This window comes from Rhinichthys klamathensis, unplaced genomic scaffold (genome assembly GCF_029890125.1).
Source record: "Rhinichthys klamathensis goyatoka isolate OS25496 unplaced genomic scaffold, OSU_Roscu_1.1 h1tg000911l_1, whole genome shotgun sequence".
In the NCBI taxonomy this organism is placed as follows: domain Eukaryota; kingdom Metazoa; phylum Chordata; class Actinopteri; order Cypriniformes; family Leuciscidae; genus Rhinichthys; species Rhinichthys klamathensis.
The window spans coordinates 83606-99448 of NW_026607255.1; the positions used below are offsets into that span (position 1 = coordinate 83606).

The following is a 15843-nucleotide window of genomic DNA, read 5'->3' on the forward strand; positions in this document are numbered from 1 at the left end:
TGAGATACAAGCAGCACATAATCAGGCCCACATGGAAACGCTGCTGAATTCAACACCAATAATCAATTACAGATTCCATTCCATGCATTGTTTTAATTATGTTACTGTTGTAAATAAAACAAAGATGAATTAAGTTTTTAAACAAGAAGATTCTATTTCAGTATATCTACTTCAAAATTGAATGTTGAATTCAATGGGCCCTATTTTAACGATCTAAAACGCAAGTGTCAAGCGCGAAGCGCAAGTAACTTTGTGGGCGGATCTCGGCGCTGTTGCTCTTTAACCGGCGGGATAAATGACTCTTGCGCTCGACGCAAATCTAAAAGGGGTTGGTCTGAAATAGCTTCATTATTCATAGGTGTGGTTTGGGCGTAACAGGAAACAAACCAATAAGAGCGTCATATCACATTCCCTTTAAGAGCACGATGAACGAGGCGCGCTTGTTCCATGGCGCAATACTATTATAACGGCGCATTTACCAGGCGCGCTTCAGAATCGGTTCTCAGCCGAGGAGATCGATGTTCTCGTCAGGGCCGTAAAAGAAAGAGAAGTGACATTGGGGACGGGACAAACCCAGCCAAATTAGCTTCGGTTAAACATGCATATAATAATTTGGGTAAATGTGTAAGCTTGCCTATTTTTCCCATCGTCATGGACACAACAATGATTTCCCTCGTGTTTTAATATTTTTCCTTATAATAATATATCATTTGCAAAAAGTAAAATGCATCTGTGTAGATGAGAGAATCATCTACAGTGTATGCGCGTTGTTCACACTCTGTATTATGGCCAAGCATGCACGCTTAAAATAGAATCTGAATGTACGCGCCACTGACTTTAGACTAGGTTTTTTCTGGTCAGTGGCGCAATTGTTTTCTGGAACTGCAAAATAGCACTAGGGAATGTTTGCGCCGAAACACGCCTCTTTTTTGCGCTGAACCGCCCAGGGAGCGCAAGTTCATTTCCTAGTTTACCGGCGTGCGCCTGTGGAGGGAAAAGCCTGCTTTGCACGGGTGCAAAATACGAATGATACATGCGTCAGTGTACAAAGTCAATTGCGCCGGGTGCAAGATAGAGCCCAATGTGTTACTTGCCTTGCCTTTGTAATTATTTGTGAAATTCACCATCAATTTCTGAGTGAAAATTCTTTCAGAGTAAATTCTAATCGATTTTTTAGTCAATAAGTTTTCAGTGAACAATGACTTTCAGTCTCTTAATTACTTGTCAGTGTTTAAGTGGCTGAGGACTGTATTGGCTACCAAACACAGATTTAACCCTTTTTGTGTTAATTGTGTTAAAATCTTGTTATTCCATTTTGATGATTGTCAAGCTACAATAAAGGTTTTCTGTTTTTTCCCGACTCTTGCTGTTTTTCAAAGTGTAAATTCTTGGCAAATTGCATGGAAACCAATGGGGGTCAATTTGACCACAAACACAATCGATGAAACCAAAATTTGTACAGCCTTTCCAAAACAAACTATGTGTTTAAACTTTGCATGCACATTCATGATCCTAAATGAGAAATTCACAAAATTCAATAAGAAATAAATAGTTAAACAATTGCTTCAAACAGTTTAACAATCAAAAGTTGACCATAACACAATTTAAAATCTATTTCCAGTTGCACAGAGTGAATAAGCACAGCTGGTGGATCATAAGGGGATCTTCTCAACATGCCGAGCAAATGCAAACAAACGTCTTTCAGCAGCCCGTCCCGAATGAATGAACAACCTGTGGAGAGAAACTATCAGACCAACTGTTTCTGAAGCTTCTTTTAGACTTCACAGCTGTCATGCCCCGGGTTTGACCTGCGCTACACACTCTGAGAAAACACACACACACACGCGTTGAAATCATAATAATGTATATGGAGTTGTGTACCTCAATCATTTGTGTGGTAAATCAGGGTCAAACTGAGAAGATAAAGCTGCTATTCAGGGACCTATTGATTTCAAAGCTAAACTCTACACAAAATAAAGGTTCTGTAACGACATCTGTGGCTCCATGAGGATCCTTTAACATCCATGGAACCTTTCCATTACACACAATATATTTTTTTATTTATACTAAGACATTTATTTATTTATTGTTATGTTATTTTAAGAACAGTTCAATGTAAGGTTCTTTGAGGAACCAAAAATGGTTCTTCTGACTATGACATCAAACTGTGAAAACCCCCTTTAGGAAACTTAATTTAACAGTGAAGTATGTGAACTAAAAACTTTTCAGATTTGCTTTCAATGTGGTTTCAGTTGGAGATTGTTTATTAATACTTTACAATAAGGGTTTATTTGTTATAATCAACTGCATTAGTAAACATGAACCAAGAGTAAACCACACTTCTACAGCATTTCTTAATATTAGTCAATGTTCATTTCTACATTCACTGGTAACACTTTACAATAAGGTTCATTAGTTAACATTAGTTAATGTTTTAACTAACATGAACTAACCATGAGCAATACATTTGTTAATCTTTGTTAATGTTAGTTAATAAAAATACAGCTGTTGATTGTTTGTTCATGTTAGTTACCTGTGCATTAACTAATGTTAACAAGATTTTAATAAAGTATTAGTAAATGTTTAAATTAACATTAGCAAAGATTAATAAATGCTGTATAAGAGCAATTCATTATTAGTTCATGCTAACTAATGTAGTTAACTAATGAAACTTATTGTAAAGTGTTACCCATTTACTAATGCATTTTTTAAATCAAAAGTTGTATTTGTTAACATTATTTAATGTACTTTGAACTAACATGTACAATTATATTTTTACTAAGATAATAAATGCTGTAAAAATATATTGTTTATTGTTGGTTTATGTTAGCTAATGCATTATGTTCTATATGTACTAGTCTATAATGCATTATAGTGTCACCAGTTGTTTTATGATTATACATTTGTATATAATGCCATTTCTCTGCTCTGCAAGTGCAACAACATCTAAAGAATCAGTGAAAAAAACATGAAATTCAAATCTAACGATTGCAAAACATCTTCTATTCAAAACATTCTGGCCTGTTTTCCTCAGAAGGGTTTTAATAGTTTATTCTGTACCTTTGCCAACCCAGCTTGTTCCAAAATACAACCAACAACTCCAAAGCCAGAGCGGGCGTATGGTGCAAAACTCCTGAGACAGCGAGCCGGGTCTCCATCCATGAGCCTCATTAATAACCACTGCGACTGCTCACGCCATGAGCTCATGGAAGCTGCCATCTCACTGCTTTACGAGGCTCTTGGGGACAATGCTAAAAGCTTGTACATTTGCAGTGGTAAATGCCTCATGATGGGAAGAAATAGACACATTTGAAATTCCACTGACTATGGCAGAAAACAGAGGTGTGGTGCATTCGGCCTCAAGACTTTGAGAAGGAAACATCAAGGTGCTAGTCAAGGAACTCAAAAAATGCATATTTTACACTGTATATAAAAATGCTGGTACATAATGGTGCACTCTAAACAATGCTGGGTTGTTTTAACCCAAATTTGGGTAAATTATGGACAAACCTAAATGTTGGGTTAGAAATGTAATTTCAAATTTTAACCCAACTTCAACTTTCACTTTCACCTGTAAATTTTTGAATTGCATTTTTAACCCAACATTTGGGTTTGTCCATATTTGACCCAAATTTGGGTTGAAACAACCCAGCATTTTTTAGAGTGAGAAGGCTCTCGTTTGACAGAATTAATAACTAAAGGGGTTTTCCATATTTTCCTTGATCTTTTGACATATAAGAGGTCGTTATACTATACAAATATCCTGCAAGTTTCAGAACTCAAAGCTTCCTTGTTAGTCCAGAAACAGCTTTTATTGAAGCCAAGCTTCCAAAACGACAAAAGAGATCAACGCCTACTTCTATATCATAACCTCTTGAGCCACGTCCAGCGATTCACGCATGTCATGTAGTCAATACGAGAGAGACGCATGTGCAGGTGAAACTCAAATTAGAATATCGTGCAAAGTTCATTTATTTCAGTAGTTCAACTTAAAAGCTGAAACTAATATATTATATAGACTCATTACATGCAAAGTGAGATATTTCAATCAAGCCTTTATTTGTTATAGTTGGCTTACAGATATGAAAACTTTTCACAATATTCTAATAAAAAAAGCTCTAAGCCATAATCATCACAATTATAGCAAATAAAGGCTTGAAATATCTCACTTTGCATGTAATGAGTCTATATAATATATTAGTTTCACCTTTAAGTTGGATTACTGAAATAAATGAACTTTTGCACGATATTCTAATTTTTCGAGTTTCACCTGTATATTTAGATTTATGCATTTATCTAAAGCTGCTTACATTGCATTCAAAGAACACATTTGATTAGTTCATCATGCATTTCCTCGGCATTGCTAGAGCCCTGATTGAGCTTAAAAAATGTATGTTTAGAAGTATGAGCATTAGTAATAGGTATGCTTGAGCAAACGCCACTAAATGCAAGTACTGTAATAAAGTCTTCACCTGTGAGCTGGACATGCCAATTGCATGGATATATTGTAAAGGGCTGAAGCAGCGCAGTGGGATTGAAGGAATAAGATATTACACAGGAGGAAAGTTGATTCCTACAGCGCAGACAGCCTTAATATATCACTCCACACTGACACAATCCTTTCCGAACATGCAAGCAGACAGATATTCTTTTAGTGGCTATAGGAACATTTTTACAGTGGGATTTCAGACTAAGTTCAGTCAGCACCAGAACTATAAAGACACGAGTACTCAACTCCACCAGCATGGAAACTTCAGAATGACCCGATAAAATGGACCATGGAATGGGATACGAGGAATGGGATATGAAATTAGGACAGTCAGCATCGTGGTGTTGTAGTTGGCAGTGGGATAAGAAGTTTAGGAAGACACTGTGTCGTGTTTCAGGTTTGTGGTGAGCAGCAGATTTCACTGAGATGGAAAAAGTGATGGATGACCTGCGTGAGCCGGGGAAGGGATGGATTTTGATCCCCTCTGTGAATACGGATGGATTGCAATGGAAGAGGAAGCGGTTGAGACCTATAGGAAACACGGGCGTGTGCAAGCAAACACACACACGCACACACACACACACACACACAGCTTGGAGTCCTCAGATGTGCTTACATGAACTACGAACAAACTGGAAAAAAAGGGAACGTATAAATTAAACGCATGCAACCACAAACTAAAAGAAGAGAAACCATGAAAGTTTATTTTTTTTCTGATTTGGAACATATTTCTATAATATTTGCTATAAGGGCTGCAAATACAGCAAAAACTTTGGGTTACATTTTATTTAAGATGACGTAGTTCCATCATACTAACTCAAATAACTACTGAGTTAAATTAATTAACTATGTACTTGCTATAGAGTTACGGTTTGGGTTAGGTTTTGGTTTAGTTATGCATGTTACATATAACGTGTAATTACGTCACCTTAAAATAAAGTGTTACCAAATTTAGTTTTAGTTTTAAAGAAAAATATGATCTAAAATATTTTCATACATTGAGCTATTATATTTATAATATCCATTTCAATATCAGTTAAAATAATAATATTAATTTTCCATGACTTGATCTCAGGAAACCTCTCAATAAAATGTCCAAATAATATAATATTTAACTCCAAAATTAAAAGGAAAAACAAACTAACAAATAAATAATAAACTGGACGTGTCTTATCACTGTAGTGTAGGCCTTCTAAAACTTTTTTGTCAGACAAACCTCTTAAAAGTAAAATATTTAATGCTAAAATACCCCCTGAGATTTTAAATTAATATTTTAATATTTAACGACAAATTCGCATATTCAAGGTTCTCTGATGTCGGTTTATGCTCACATGACATGCAAGTGAATAAATCTTCTTTTTTTTTTAAGTAAGTGTCTTATTATGATTGTTTTTATTTTAAAATGATTGATATATAAATCGCTGCACAACTTGCCCAAAAAGTTATATTATGATTATTTAGTCATACATTGTGATTGTACAGTACATTTAAAAATAATGTGATGATAATACACTATTTTCTTTTTGTTATACTACAATACTAATATTTATGCCTTTAATTCTTCCATTTCAAATGTTCAAACCGTCCAGCTTTTCGCATTTCAAATTCAAGCTTTTATTTATTCACAAAAATTGTGAAAAATTATGCAAATATGTAAATAAAGTGAAATAACATGTTGCGACTCACAGCACAAGCAGAGGTCATCTAATCTTGGCATGATTATCCTTGATTAACCTTTTTTCTGCAAAATATAAATTCACTTTTATTTCTAGTGCATTTGGGCTGAAATATGACTGGAACATTTCATGACAGGCTTCGTGAGATTTAACCACATTCTTCCACTGTGTCCAAATATCACAATATTAAAAGCATTTGAGAATGACTATTTGCAAGCGTTTTTATTTAATCGTCTAGAACAAATGCTTTATGTAATTACATGCCTCACAGATGCCCGTTCCCACTGTAATCATAAAAGTTTAACGTAGGGAAGAACTGATATGAGGAATCCTGGCAGAAAAGACTTTTATTCCACCGTCACACACGAAAGACGATCAATGGAAACGCTGTCAGAGGGATCAAGAACCAGTTAACGTCTCAATCTAGCTTTGTTAGTCTGACAATTAAAAAGCCAAAGAAAGCATTGATCCAATTATAAGATTAGCTTGGAAACAAGGGTTGTGCAAAATTAAAGATTAGTTCCCATTCAACTCATGTGTGTGGATTTGAAGTGAATTAGTAACAAAATAGAGGACTTGAATTGGAATCTGAATCAGAACAACAGTAAGGGGAATTGCACAGGTGATGCATTCTGGGAAATTAAGAGTTCGGTAACACTTTAATTGATGAAATGCATTGATTATGCCTTGTAATTATCCTTATAATGCATTGTATGGTCTCATGAATAATTCTAACCAGTTATAATGCATGAATACGTACTAAATCTATTTATTGTTATACCTTTAGAAAGAATAATGCATTAAAACACGTCAACCAAATTAAGGTGTAACAACGAATGTGCAAATTATAATGCATTTTAACCTATTTATGAAAATATATAAATGCACTAAAATGTACATTATGAATACCTTTATAATAAATTCTAGACCTACATAAGGGTTTCAATTAATCTACCTTTTGTCCGAAAAAAGATGCATCAAATATGATGAAATATAAAAATCTATCATTTTAAACTCTCAAACTTCAAGGCTTTTTCAACATGTTCCAAAACTCAATTCAGGATCCATGAACTGTTAATTAAAAGTTTTTCTCAATTAAATTCTGAATGGTGCACAACCCTGTTGGAAACATATGCAAAGAGTAACAAACAGATAATTTAAGACCATCATCATAGAGTCATAGATATGATTGATGTTATGGCCTTCATCTTGCACTGCTCTTTCACTCTCGCCTGGACAAAATCTGGACCCGTCTGTGAGAATGTGGTTTGTTTGTGGACAACAGCTCAGGATTTAGCGGCCTGGTTTGACACATAACTCCAGGCTGTTGTCCTGAACTGCTCCCTGGATTCTGCATCTGGATTCTGGACACAATCAGGCAGATGTCAGGTGCTCAGACTGGGCCGTAAGACACAGTTCTCAGTCCATTCATATTCTTTATCCACCCTTTCCCTACTACACTTTGCACGAATTAAAGGTACAATACGCAGGATTTTTCGCCACCAGGGGTCGCTAACCTCTTACAATAACAAAGGCGTATATTAATGACGTATATTACGCATTAAGCGGAATTATGGATCTTGTCGTCAAGCTGATGGATCTTTTATGGATGAGTGAATACAGTGATGTTTTTAACATGACTGTGGTGTGAAGCTGGGCGCGATTGCTAATGAGAGACCGATACCAGCGTCACACGCAACGCGAGTCCCGCGGATATAACGTTAAAGGAATAAGGACATTTAATTCTACCGAACTACACGCACAGTATTACTACTCACAGGTCAGTTTATTAGATGAATTAAACTTGAGGTAACAAAGCGCTGTTTCACTTTTACACTATATCACAGTAAACGGCATTTGAGTGTGTTGAATGTTGTTAGTTAGGTTAGGTTGTTTGTTTGTTGGCTGTATGAGACTAAGCTAGATCAACATTAGAATAACATACAGATCATATTCTAACATTTCATCATGTTGAACTAAATAACATTGATTAGTTTTATGTACATTTGCTCACCTGTCTAATAAAGTAACATGCAGCACTCGCGTCTCTGTGAAGTCGAAGTTAGTCGCGGACGTGGAGCTCTCGGCATCTCGAAAGATGTTGATCTTCGTTTAGTCCTCTTTTTGTCTCAAAGTCTGCTTGCCATGGTCCATAATGTTTGAACAAAACAACAACAGCGTGAGCGTCCTGCTAGGCATAACGGGCATAACCCAGTTGTCAACGTCTGTCGCCGTGGTTACTATCGCAGTACGAGGTCAAACCTGGCGGAAACCGGGGCTAACGCGTATATGACGCCATTGACTGGCGACTCCTCACCCCTGCTCACACGCCCCGTTTCCTTGGTTAAAATCGCAATTTTCTCACGATTTACAAATAGTTGAAAACATTTTGGATATTGTAAGTAATCAACTAAACAAATATATAACATTGGCCTAGTGGTTTTTGGATATTTTACTGCAAAAATCCTGAATATTGCACCTTTAATGGAGTAACTTCCTTTAAACTGTAAACAATCAGCAAAGGTTTTCTCTATGAATGCTATAAGCCTTTAGCCTGGCTAACGTCAGACCACGCCTCATTGACATTGAGACGTGGTCTGGGAACCACATGTTCATTTTCTCGTATTTGAGGCGTGCTTTAGGAATGCCCAGAGCCGTTTATTGGGTGCTACGAATGTCTATCAAATGCGCCTGTACGTAGCTCATAGCCAATCGTTTCAATTATACCAGATGACGTATGTAGAGCGAAAGAAATTAGACGAGGAAGAAGACGATGGGTTAGAGATTTATTTGCGTTACTTAGAACAATGTCTAAGGCTACATCAAAAGGTAACTTCGCGTCTGCTGCCATGTTTGATCCATAGGTATAAACAAACTGCTTCGGTGTCGCATAGACGTCATCATCGTCTTGCTGCGTCCTCCCCGTTCTGTGATTGGTCCCCTAGATGAGGCGAAAATTTGGTCCATGGTATCCAGACTGCCTAGCAGCGTGAATAAAATCGCTCTGCGCAAAGACAGTATGGGGAAACCCAGGCTAATAAGCATTTACAAAAACTGGGTACAATGAGATGACAATCACCCTTCAACCATCGAACATTGAAAAATTACTACAACAGACCATGAATAACACTCCGACATTTTGACAGACAATACATAGCCTATTGCTCAAGACAACAAAATTGTCACTTCCTTTTAAACTGACACAAAATATCTCTAATAAAAATGGATGTTGTTTCAATCAGGGAAGAAACTGTGGCTCTTTTCTCCTCCATCATGAATGAGTCTCAGAGCGACAGACGAAACCATAAACGCTGTCATGTTCTCTTGAGTTCGGATGCTGGTGTTTGGAAACACAATCGTGTGAGACGCTTCTGGAGGGAATTAAACCAAATCATTCTGATGACAGACTTTGACTCAGGCGTTTCAGAAACACCAAACCAATATTTGAGATCCCGTGATGCGATTGGTCCGCTAGTCCAGTTATCCAATCACATCCTCTGTTGAGGCAAAGTCATGAGTTTCTTGTTGCGCATTGATGGATTTATGCGGTAAACGTGTTTCCATAATTTCTTATGTGTCTTATCGAGTAAAATAATGTTCCACCTCAATTCAGTGAATACGTTTTTTATGTGCACTTTTAGAATTTATGCACATCTTGGCATTTCCATCCAGCGTTTTTTTTTATGTGATAACCCAAAATACGTATACAAATATGTGGATGGAAACATAGATATTAATACATTATTTGTGTTCATGCATTACAATTGCAAAATTTTTGGGAGGACTATATTTGGTAGAATGTTCAATAATTGTGCAAAAATTCGATTACAATTATTATATATATATCTTTTATTTAACACTAAATCATTTTGGGATTTTTCATCTGATTAATAAAAAAAAATAATCTACAGATTAGTTGATTATCAAAATAATAGTTACACACAAGTACTACATATGTCATGTTGCACTACCAAACAAAAATGACTTAAAATGACTAAACTTGAAAACAAATTGGTGTAAGATATACTTTGAAACAATTTTCACTCAGAAACTGCTAGTAAATTTCACAACTAATTACAAAAAAGCCAAGTAATGCATTTAATAAAAATAGAAAGACTGAACATGTATTTTCTTTTCTTACTCAACTAATCTTTGATTCATTTACAACTGGAAATCATTTAGCCGTATGGGGTGAAGCATTCATTGACCTGTGGGACATCTGAATATCCGGGAGAGATTCTCTTGCATGCAAATAGAAATAAATAAAAATAAATGTGCAAAGTACTCTGACCTTCCCCATCAGTGAAGCCTGTAATGCAGCTAACAGAGTTCCCTCTGGTAAAAGTCATAGCTCATCTAAATCATGGTTTTGGAGCTTGACTAGCTAGCGGTTCTGGCCTTTAGGGTGTTGAAAGCGGATATACCATGTTTCAGGTGGTTTCACTGATGCATGCCTAACATCGAATATTAGCCAATATTTCCTCAATCTGCGATTCAAATCAATTTTCTCAGTGCCAGCTGTTGACGTCTGCTGAAAAGCTCTGAAACGTCAGGCGAATCCTACTGGAGAACACTGTATAATCTTCCTTCTGTGTTTCTTCTTTCAGTTTCAACAGTAGGGATTGAAGTGGCCCTTCTGTGAACAAAGCCACTGAAAAAGCTCCTGTTCGGCTCTATATGGTGCCATAATGGGGTGAGCGAGCAGGAAAATGTGTGCCGGAGCTGGCAGGACTCTGGCTGAGAGAGCAGGTGTGAGGATAGAGGATAAAACAAGCGCTACTGGTCTCTCGGGATTAATTAGACCTGGGCTGCTTTCAATACAGTACAGTCAAACCTCATCCAGCTCATACCTGCAGACGGGCTATAAAGTGTGTTGGCGGCTAACCATGCAATACTTTCCTGTTTTCTCCAGTCATACTTGCCCAAAATTCACCATTGTGTATTGTTGAGGTATCATTCATGTAGCACAAATAATGTGTGACGAGTTACAAGCCAGTTTAATGTGTTTTGGTCTGTTCAAATCAATCAAAACCAGGCAAGAGATGAGCCAACTAGCAGGGCTGTCAATCAGGGTTATTATCGTTAACTAGAACTATAAAAAAAAAAAAAAACTGAAATAAAGCAGAAATAAAATGTAAATATTGGATGAAAACTTCATTGGAAATTAGAACTAAAAATCTAACTAAAACTGAAATAAAAATCTGTTAAATATTAATATTAAATAGTAATATTTAAAATAAATAAGAAAAGATACAAAAATAAAATGCACATGGAATATATCAAATTGAAAGCAAATTCAAAAAATATTAATGAAACCTATAAACCAGTATAAAAAAAATACTAAAATAACACTGCTGTCAATCGATTCAAGTTTAATTGCTATGAATTGAACTTTATCGACTAAAATAGCTAGCTTCGACAGACGGCCGTACGCATCGATTAATGGTGAAAGAGTGACCCTTGACCCGACGCATGACGTATTGACAAAACAAAACACCATTCACGAATTAGAAGTCTAAAACAATAATTTTTAAAGAGAAATGATGGAGCTTGAGTTTGTTGCCCAACATTATTTGTTTATGGATGCACTTTTTTGGGCTTCAAAATGTTGTCCTCCATTCACTGCCATTATAAAGCTAGGAAGAGCTTTGATTGTATTCGTCTGAAAGAAGAAAGTCATACACATAGGAAGGCTTGAGGGTGAGTAAATCATGGGCTAATTTTAATTTTTGGGTGAACTACCCCTTTAAGTGTGGATGGATTCATTGCTTGTCCTTGAAAACCTGTTGCCTCTTGCCTAGTGCAAGTATGAGCAGTGACACTTGCCTTTAATAACATTGAGAATTTGCTGCAGGAAATCAATGGTTATAGCCTTGAGCTTTTGAACAACAATCAATCATTAAACCAAATTTGTGTTGTTCCCCTGACATCATATTTTATGTATTATCCCTTGCGTTTTGCAAATGAATCTGGGCTTCGCATTATATCAGATACGTTCCTAGTTCTTATGCTGTACATAAATGAATCTCTCATCCACGTCACCTTGACTAACGCCAAACCTCCGGCGCCACGGACACTCTCAGCGGCAGAGGAACGGTTTTTAAAGAGCAAAGTGTCCCTGGTGTTCCTCTGAGGGTGGATGGACAGAGCTATAAACATTCCCTGCAAAGTTGATCTTGGCATCATCAATAGCCAATGCAGATGTAAGTATCACTGAACTAAAAATCATTAAAGGAACACGCCACCGTTTTTTGAAATAGGGGTTATTCAACGTCTCCCCTATACGTTTGGATATTGAGGCTCAAAACCGGCTCAAAATATTGAACATGTTTTGATATCCTCCGACTTGAGTCTGTTCTCATCACATACTACTCGATTTTCTGTGAAATCTGTCAATTTCTGAATTTCCGACTGCCCAAAATCTGTAGATTGCCGCAGACTTTCAGCAACTACAGTATTGCCGACTGAACCAGACTGCAAATCGTGGTAAAAATCATGTTTTCCAGCCTTTAGAAGACACTGACAGCATGACAGAGAGGCCAATCAACAGGTTTTGAAAGCAGTGGCCAAAATCAAGTGGGAAATAAGTTTCTAGTACTTTGAAGGTCATACTGTTCATTGAAAGAAAGTACAGGAAATTATTCATCTATTTTAAATGATGAACACTTCCTAAGAGCACAATTTCTCTCCATATTTCAAACATCTGTTATTTTTTAGGGGAAGTGGTCATCTGGCCTCGGATGTGAGGAGTAAGAGGGTCCAACGGCGAGTGCCAAAAGACACGCACCCAGACATTCGGTTTTTAACCAGTCAAACTCTCTAAAGCTTCTGCATGTTGCCAGATGAACACAAAAGCACTGGATACATTGAGCTGTGAAGTGAGTAATCTGGCTTTAAACATTCCCTGAAGCCGTTTCTTGTCTTCTACTACAAATAGTGGCAAAAATCAACTGGATTTAAAAAGCCCTGGACAATCAAGACCATACGAGAAGAAAATCAGCGTTTTATGCTAACAGTGAAAAGGTCAAGCGTGAAGCCCTGCTATCGTCACGATCATCTTAATCGATAGTGGCAGAAAGAACAGCATGATCAGACATCCACCAGTAAACTAGTCATCATGAAGCGGTCAAAGGTCAATAATTGAGTCTCGCCATTGCAAATGTGATTATAACCTGGTTTTGGCATGTAGATAACATGCATTACAGACCAAAAAGCATAACTTTTTAGGAATTACAACACAATGCATGATTTAATTTAATACTGAATAAGAACGACAGCCTGACCCTCCCTGTTAGGTTTTCATCTGATGCAAGGAATGTAGATGAATAAAATCCAAGAAACGGTCTGATGGGCTGATAAAAATAATCCTGCTGGTAAATTGTCTCAACTCTACAGAAGCTTGTTTCCGCCACTGAATAAAAAATAAAAAAGGCAATTGCGAGTTTATCTTAAAATTCTGACTTTATAACAAGCAATTGCAAGTTTATATCTCACATTTCTGACTTTTTTTCTCTCAAAATTGCAAGATATAAACTTGCAATAAGAGTTATAGATGTAAATTCACAATTGTGAGAAAAAAAAGTAGCTATTATTCCAAGCTTCCATACAATTCATGTTCCTTTAGTGTGGGAGAAGGTTTTTTTCAAGAAATTAATACTTTTATTCAGCAAGGATGCACTAAATTAATCAAAAGTGACATTTATATTGTAACAAAAGATTTATATTTCAAATAAATGCTGTTCTTTTGAACTTTCTATTTAACCAAGAATCCTGAAAAAAAGTGTGTCATGATTTCCACAAAAATATTTTATAACAAAAAAGTTTGTAACATTGATAATAATCAGAAATGTTTCTTGAGCAGCAAATCAGCATATTAGAGTGATTTCTGAAGGATCATGTGACACTGAAGATTGGAGTAATGATGCTGAAAATTCAGCTTTGATCACAGGAATAAATTACATTTTATAACATATTGAAATCGAAAACAGTTATTTTGAATTGTAAAAATATTTTGCAATATTACAGTTTTTACTGAATTTTTGATCAAATAAATGCAGCCTCGGTGAGCAGAAGAGACTTCTTTCAAAAACATACTGACTGAGCTTTACTTTAAAACGAGCACTTTTTGCTTTCGGGTTTTCATCTCAGTTTGTTCAGAACTTCAGTTTTGGTTCCGGACAAACTTTTCATGTGGGTGCATCACTAGTTATGACTAATTTTTTCTGCAATCTACGCTTATTGAAAACCAGTATAGAATATGATGAGAGAAGTGTTATGTTTGGATTCCACGTCTCTTTCCACAAAGTTACAATTCTAGAGAATAATTTTCCATTTTAAACGACACGCTTGTTAAAAAGAATCAGTTTCAAAGTGAGCAGGGAAAAAATAATTACAGGACTAAGTGGGCAAAGTGCAGAGAACATACTTACCATGATATATGAGCAACACATTTTTATAATTCAGATATTATGATGAAGTAGCCAAACGTTTGAGGTCTATGGCGAGTCTGGCTTTATTTCGCTATATCGTGGGGACAGAAACTATCCTCTGACTAAACCTCTCCTCGAGGACAGCCTCAGATTCATTCAATAAAGTAAATATTTAATAAGTGTCATCAAATAAGTTTGTCTTACCGCCCAAGTCTTGCTCAATCTAAAGATGGGAGCGCTTTGCAGTGCCGACACCACCGACACCATAGAATGAAGGTTATTCAGCTCTAGAAGTTTCTGCACACATAGAAAACAAGTGGTGAATTGCTTTACAGCTCAGAAAACTCAATGCACAAACCACAATAAAGCTGTTTAAAGAGCGCGAGCGAGTCAAAGAGTATATTTATAGGCTATAGCAACCACTTCCGTTTTACTGGTTGCATTTTATTTTATCATGTTTTGCTAATAAATGCATGTAATGAAAAGTTCTCACTTCATAAAAGACTAGGTTGCAATTTGTGAAAATAGAGAAAATCCATATGCACTTCTAATAAAGCAGACATGTACTACTGTCTGTTTGTTAGGTTAGATGATGTCACAAACACCGCCCACACTCAAAACTCCCTTTACTGCTCTCTGATTGGACGCGGTCCACTAAAAGACAGTGACCTTCAGATAGATACAGACCTGCTTTCATCATTACTCCCACAATGAAGCCCCAACAAATGATGGAAAACTGCTTTAGCAAATCTGGCACAGCCGAATCGACTCCATGACACATGATGACTACAATCTGAGTGTTTTTCTCGGCTTTTGTTCTGTCAGCAAGTGTTCCTCTGAGATTTAGTCATGAGATATCTGAAGGATGGCTCACGGGTCCTGATATTCGAGCCGCTTCATTGACGTGGCTTGTTTTGATGAGTTTACTTTCTTTTGAGAGTCAGATTATCCGAATGAAAAACCAAAGGGTTGGGCAAACATTTGTCAGAGTCATTGTTGTGTTATTGTGACTATTATACATTTTTTTATTAAAAATTAAGTGTCTAATATATATAAAAATAACTGCTGCTAAATCATTAGCCCTAATGTAGCATTTCTATAGTGCGACTAAAGCTTTCCAAACCATATAGAAGTAAATTTGAAAAGATAATCAGCAATACTCAAATGGGGTGGAAAAAGTGTGTGTTTTTATTATAACACATTCTATATATCGTAAATATCTGGACTTCATTAAGCTCTTCAAGTAATG

The 15843-nt window shown here is 36.4% G+C and overlaps 1 protein-coding gene across 1 annotated transcript in view; it reads right to left on the minus strand.

The window, feature by feature from the left end:
• Window positions 1–15843, minus strand: part of LOC130078561 (ras-specific guanine nucleotide-releasing factor RalGPS1) — a gene marked incomplete at its 3' end in the record, with an annotated part of 150954 nt that overhangs the window by 82062 nt on the left and 53049 nt on the right. The window contains exon 7 of the mRNA XM_056244108.1: window positions 14799–14891. Coding sequence (XP_056100083.1) covers window positions 14799–14891 — 93 coding nt within the window. The remainder of the gene's footprint in view (window positions 1–14798; window positions 14892–15843) is intronic.